This window comes from Tenrec ecaudatus, chromosome 1 (genome assembly GCF_050624435.1).
Source record: "Tenrec ecaudatus isolate mTenEca1 chromosome 1, mTenEca1.hap1, whole genome shotgun sequence".
NCBI lineage: Eukaryota > Metazoa > Chordata > Mammalia > Afrosoricida > Tenrecidae > Tenrec > Tenrec ecaudatus.
Genome location: NC_134530.1, coordinates 46,856,838 through 46,862,829, shown reverse-complemented (window position 1 = coordinate 46,862,829; position 5,992 = coordinate 46,856,838). Strand labels below are relative to the sequence as shown.

General features: G+C 52.0%; 1 protein-coding gene across 2 annotated transcripts; it reads left to right on the top strand.

Annotated features, from left to right (window-relative positions):
- The first annotated feature begins 1,165 nt into the window (after positions 1 to 1,165).
- ID3 (inhibitor of DNA binding 3) lies at positions 1,166 to 2,741 on the top strand. 2 transcript variants are annotated; one of them, XM_075552263.1, is made up of 3 exons: positions 1,166 to 1,552; positions 1,666 to 1,751; positions 2,271 to 2,741. In XM_075552263.1, exons 1-2 carry the CDS (start codon positions 1,253 to 1,255, stop codon positions 1,726 to 1,728), a joined length of 363 nt encoding a protein of 120 aa, XP_075408378.1. In that variant the 5' UTR covers positions 1,166 to 1,252; the 3' UTR covers positions 1,729 to 1,751; positions 2,271 to 2,741. The 2 variants fall into 2 exon arrangements, with proteins under 2 accessions (XP_075408378.1, XP_075408388.1); XM_075552273.1 differs by having other exon boundaries at positions 1,167 to 1,552; positions 1,669 to 1,751.
- Positions 2,742 to 5,992: the final 3,251 nt, after the last annotated feature.

The following is a 5,992-nucleotide window of genomic DNA, read 5'->3' as shown; positions in this document are numbered from 1 at the left end:
TCCAAGATGGAAACCAGCCCCTGGGGCTGCAAATTCCCCAAGGCCTAGGAAGTGACCCGAAGAGCAACAGTGAACTGTGATCAGCATGTACTGGCCCATCCTGGCCCCTTCCCTGGGCTCTCAGAGCTGGAGCTAGTTCAGCAAGGCTAAGAATAATCAAGCCCAGGTGGCCTGTCCTCCCATAGCAGAAAGGGACAGACAATAAAGCAATGAAATTACCTAAAGTGATTGTTTTCTACCCAGAGGTGGTTAAGAGGGAGAGACTCAGTCTGTGTCAGGGGTGGGGGTGGGGGGGGGTGGATAGGGGTCTGGGGACCGCAGGAGCAGAGGGAAAACTAGAGCCAAAAAATTCATAGTCGGGAATTGAGGCTCTCACAAATGCTTACCTAGAAACCATTCCTCCTGTCTTTCTACATTAAAAACCTGGTCCAAAACTCTCATCAAACACGTTTCCACAGAAGGACTGGGCATATATTGGGTTCTTCAGAGTGCACAGCGCACTCTTTTCTCCAAGCAAAAAGCTCTTTTCTTCTTCTTTTCCCTCGTTGCTCAAATAAATAGTGTTCTTTGCTGAAAGCCCTTTCCCCTCCTCCTCCTGCAATCTCAGCGCCTAGCCCAAATCTGTTTTCTTCATTGTAACCTCAGCTTCACCGCAATTAATTTTTTTTCCTCTGGTCACAAGATAATTCCTGACGCCAGTGAGTCTGGAGGTCAGAGGAACAGCAAATTGGGGAACAAGGCGGCACTAATTCCTTACAAGTTTCCCTTGAAAAAAAGTTTTTGCTTAAAAAAAAGAAAGCTTTGCTGTTCAGGGATTTATGACCTCGGAGGAGCCGTGGGTTCGAACTAGTGTTGGGGCTAAGGGTGGACTGGCAGGGCACCAGGGGTGCTCCAAGATCTGGGGCGCTGCCAAGAAAAAACAAATCCTTAACGTTAATGGTTTTAAGTGATTTAAGAAATCTTTGCTAGTGAAGAGGCCCGCCTTTCCCCAGTGTCAGCGCTTCCTCATTCTTTGAATCCGCGGTATTCGGCGTTAGACCAGGCGGAGGAAGCCTGTTTGCAATTTAACCGGCTTGTGAACGCCCAGGGTTGGCGGAGGCGGGACCGGGGCGGACATTTTTGCATAAAGGGGCGTGTCATCCAGGCGGGCTCTATAAAAGCCAGCGGCTGGGGGGCGTGAGCACATTGCGAACAGCTCTAGAGGTTGCAGCAGCTTCTCCGTCCTCTTGGCACCTAGTCCTCACCCTCCAGCATGAAGGCGCTGAGCCCGGTGCGTGGCTGCTACGAGGCAGTGTGTTGCCTGTCGGAGCGCAGCCTGGCCATCGCACGGGGCCGCGGCAAGGGTCCTGCAGCCGAGGAGCCGCTGAGCCTGCTTGACGACATGAACCACTGTTACTCGCGCCTACGGGAACTGGTACCCGGCGTCCCGCGAGGTACTCAGCTTAGCCAGGTGGAAATCCTGCAGCGCGTCATCGACTACATCCTCGATCTGCAGGTGGTTCTTGCCGAGCCGGCACCCGGACCCCCAGACGGTCCTCATCTCGCTATCCAGGTGCGCGTGGGGGTGCTCGGTAATCGGGGAGCAGAGGAGGCTGCCCGTCGGTACCGGCATGCTGCAGGGTCCCCAGAAATCCCGTCCGTAACTCCCCCTTCTTGTCCTCTTAGCAGACAGCCGAACTTACTCCAGAACTTGTGATCTCCAATGACAAGAGGAGCTTCTGCCACTGACCTGGCCGTCCCGGTGCCTCCAGGTATGTATAGCCGCCGCCTCCCGGGGCCCTGGGCTGGTGGAGCGTAAAGGACAAGCCCTAGAGTTTGGCATGTCATTCAAGGGGATTACCGCCCCCCTGGTCTAGGGAAACTTGGGCCAGAGGGGGAAACGGCTTGCATGTATCTCAAATGAAAAGCAAAACCAATTTCCATCTCATGTACTCTGCAGCACTAAGTGCTTGTTGGGCCTGCCCTTGCCCGCTAGCCAGGGGGGAGGGAGACGGCGTAGAACCGCGTTTCTGTCTGGACTGGTAGAACAACTGCGGATCGGTCTTTAGCCCCCTCCCTAGTTAATGTCAATTCCAAGGGGTGGGGGTAAGGCAGTGCAGGGCTCCGCCTGTGGTCCTCTGGCGCCAACTGGGTGGGGACAGCGTGGGGCGAGTTATCAGCTGGAGGTAGAGACAAGTTTCCTCCCTGGCGCCGGCCAGTCTGCGGACTGCCCCCGCTCGGCGCGCTTGGCGGAAACTGACGGCTCCCTCTTCTTCCCTCCCCTCGCGCAGAATGCAGGTGCTGGCGCCCGTTCCGCTTGGGACCCGGGACCCTCTCTGGCCAGAAGCTCGAGGGCATGATGATGCGCCCCAACACAGCCCTGCCCATTTGACTCCCCCCAGACGCCTGCGTCGAGGCTGGAGATCTGGCGCCCGGGAGCGAAGGACTGAACTTGGGTGGCCTGAAGAGCCAGAGGGAGCTCTGGGCACCAGCTGAGCAACGGCACTCTGTCCCCACCCCAAGTTTAAAGACTGTCTTTTCAGAGTATGGAGGGGGGTGGGTGATTGCCCTCCAAACTCTGCCAAGGCTGCGGTAGGGCTGGTCTTCTTGGAGAAAGGCTCCGCCGCCCCGATTATGAGCTCTATAATAGAGTATGCAGCTTTTGTACCATTTTTACAGGAAGGTGACTTCCTGTAACCATGCGATGTATATTAAACTTTTTATAAAAGTTAACATTTTGCATAATAAACCATTTTTAAACACTCCTGTCTAATATCTATCTGACTGGGCGCTTTGCTCCTCCCCCCATTCTTTTAAGTATGAATGTCCCTGGCTTTAGGAAAAATACATGTTCTCACTGGGCCTTTATTCCCTAAGGAGGAGGGGAGATGGCAGTGTCCAGCTTGCAGGGGGGCGGGGGGGGGGGGAAGTGTGCTGTAGTTCTTGTATGCCTGGGTGCTGACATCATGCCCCTGCAGCTCACAGTTGAGGGGGACCTGAGAGCACAAGCCCACCCAGCTAGGTAGGGGGCCCAGGCTAAGTAGACCCAGGTAGCCCCAATAATGTTATGTCGCAGGAAAGTTGGACTGCTGGCTGGGCTTGATTTATTCATTGTTAAGGATGACTGGCCAGCAGGGGAGGTAAAATCACGGAGGCCCAGGTTTGCTTACCTGGTACCCAAGCAGTAATGGTAGTTGCTAGACCCATTTCCCAGATGAATAAACTGGTCAGTGGGCCTGCCATTTCCTTTCTGGTGCATTCTGGTCGGACTTCCTTGTTGACTGCCAACATCATCGGAGAAAGTACAGGAGTATCTGCCTGAGTCCATGGCCATTGGCTGGAGAGGACTCGGGTAGGTATTTGTTGGGAAGTACTGATAGTCTCACACTCTGGGTAGGCACTGTAGACTATCCTTGTGCTGAGATTTGAGGGAGAGGTGCTTGCAGGCCTCCTTCCTTCTCATATTTTCATCTGTAATATAAAACGTACAGATGTATCTCAATTTCAAAATGAAACAGACGCTCTGGGCTATAAATTCTCACAAACCCTCAAGAGGCAGAAAAGAGTTGAACCTTAACTCCAGCAATTAGCAAGTCTTGGAACTTAGTATGTGGGACCAGGTCTAGGAGGAGGGCAAAGAGCCAGGACCCCAATATCTACTATTCCATGCCGCCACCCCTCCCCCGCCCTCACCTGGAGGCTCCCCAGGTGGGCTCCACCAGGCGCCTGGTCTCTCTGGATTCCTGTTTATGATATGATCTCATCTGTATGTTGGTCCCTGGCAAGAATTACTGCTATATTTCATAACAAACAGGTCACGTCAGCACCCTTTACACCTCAACCTTGGTGAGCTTTCTGAGGTGAACAGGGGCACAGGAGTTGGGGGAGGAGGGCAGCCTTTGTCAACCATCCTCCCCTGTCTGACCAGGGTACTGGTTTCCCTTGGTGGTCTGATAGAGGATAGGCTATTCTTCATAAAACACGTGGGACAGAGGACTAGCTGACCTCTCCCCTAGCCAAGGGGAAGCCTCCAGGCCCCAGTAAGAAACCCCTTGCCACAAACCCCAAGACCTAGCCTGGGTCTGGCTTGGCTTGTTTGCTGTGCTGATTCTGGAGACAACCATAAGAGGTAGGACTCCCTGCTCTCCTGTGTCACTGCAGGCTAATGCCTACTGCCCGTGAGCCTGTTTCCTGATCTGTAAAAGGGAGCTGAGGCTGAGCAAGCCCTCTGAGTTACCTGGCTTCGTGATCTGTTATTTGCTGTAGAACCTGGCATCGAAGTCAAGTCTTAGGCTGCCACCTCCTGTGGCCTTTCTGCTCCACTCTGCTGGCCCAGAAGTGTGGGACTGCCACCAGCTGACATCGAGTCAATCACATGACATCTGCCATAGGGCCTAGAACAAACCACTTCACCTCTGGAGAGCCTCTCTCCAGACTCCTAACCCTGCAGCTGGAGGCCCATGCCCCGCTGCCTCCCCGGAAGGAGATAATGGTGGGAAAGTTCTTTGAAATGCATCACACACCTACGAGGTATTATTAAGCTAATTCTGAGGAAATTGCCTGTCAGGTCGACTGGGACTGTGCTGTTCAGGTGGCCGGGACAAAAGCTGAGAACAGCATGCCATTGGAGAGTGAAAGCAATTTGGCTATGGGTTGAAAACTCTGAGGGAAGAAAATACTGTGAGTGTGCCTGCCAATGCCAAACTCCACTTTACCGTAATTTCCTCTCTAATCACCACAGCCCGGCAAGGCATATACCATCCCTCTAGTTTGCCAGGGGAAGCACAGATCAAGGAAGATGCTGAGCAGGGATCAGGAACCCGTTCCAGTACTTACACCAGTTCAACATTGTTCCTTTGTCATCCCCAGTGCATGGCGCATATTTGGTCCCGAGTGGGTGCTTGAATGGAAAACCTGAGGCCAGCTCGGCCTCCCTCTAAGAGGCAGGGCCCGAAATGTGGACGGGTCATTGCTCGGGGTTAAGATAAACGGGCCTGAAGCCTTCCTGAATGAGATTCACCATTAGCTGAATGGTTTGCTTTGCTCATTACTGCAGAAGGGCCTACATGAACTTTGGGATGTACCTTTAAAAACAAGCAGGCTCCACCAGGCAGAGTAACCAGCCCCTGGTCACACAGCTTTTAAGTCACCCAGCGGGAATTCAAATTCATGCCTGTGATGAATGTAATTATGTCACTAAACTGTACAAGTGACGACTGTATAAGTGACAAATGTTCTGTTCCTGTGTACTTACACACACACACACATACACGGAAGGTTAGCAGGGAAGGGAAAATTGCATTAAGGGTAGGTTGCACTGCTGGTTTCTGTCTTTGCTGTCAATAAGAAGATGCACACGTGGTAAAAAGTTGCACTGGCAAAAGTTGTGATATAGTTACAATGATCTCTTCCAGGGGTAAAAACAAAAAAGTAGCTGCTGAGATTGTTTATGTTCAGCCAACTACCTCACCGGCTTTGACTCTTTGGGGGCTGCTTGTCTGGTTTCTTAGGACATCCTAGTTAATTGGCCAAAAAATGCATTTGTGCTTCTAGTCCGCCTCCTAGTTCTATGCACAGTGCCTGAGGGCTTCAAAGTTTGCACCAAGCTCACCAAAGCACAACAATTGGTCTCTACTCACCTGGGCAACAGAGGAAGGGATCTGGACAGGAGGAGGATCTACAGTGTGAGGCTAATTGCCTCCACGGATAACTAACTGCTTTCTTTGTCAGGAGACCAGAAGTATTGATTGGTACCTGGCAGCCATTACGGAACATTTGATCAGTGATTCCATGGAAAAATTTTGATCAATGGTTGGGGGGGTACATAACAAAATTTGAAATACTCGTTGGCTCATGCCCTGGAGGGTGGATGAGCCCCCAGAACCATTGCCCTGAAATAATCCTTAAACCTTAACCAAAAAACATCCAAGCGGTAATTTAGCTTAACCAATGAAGTAAAAGCTGCCTTGTGCATTCTTTCTTTCAAGAACTATCTATGCAGGATAAACTGAGC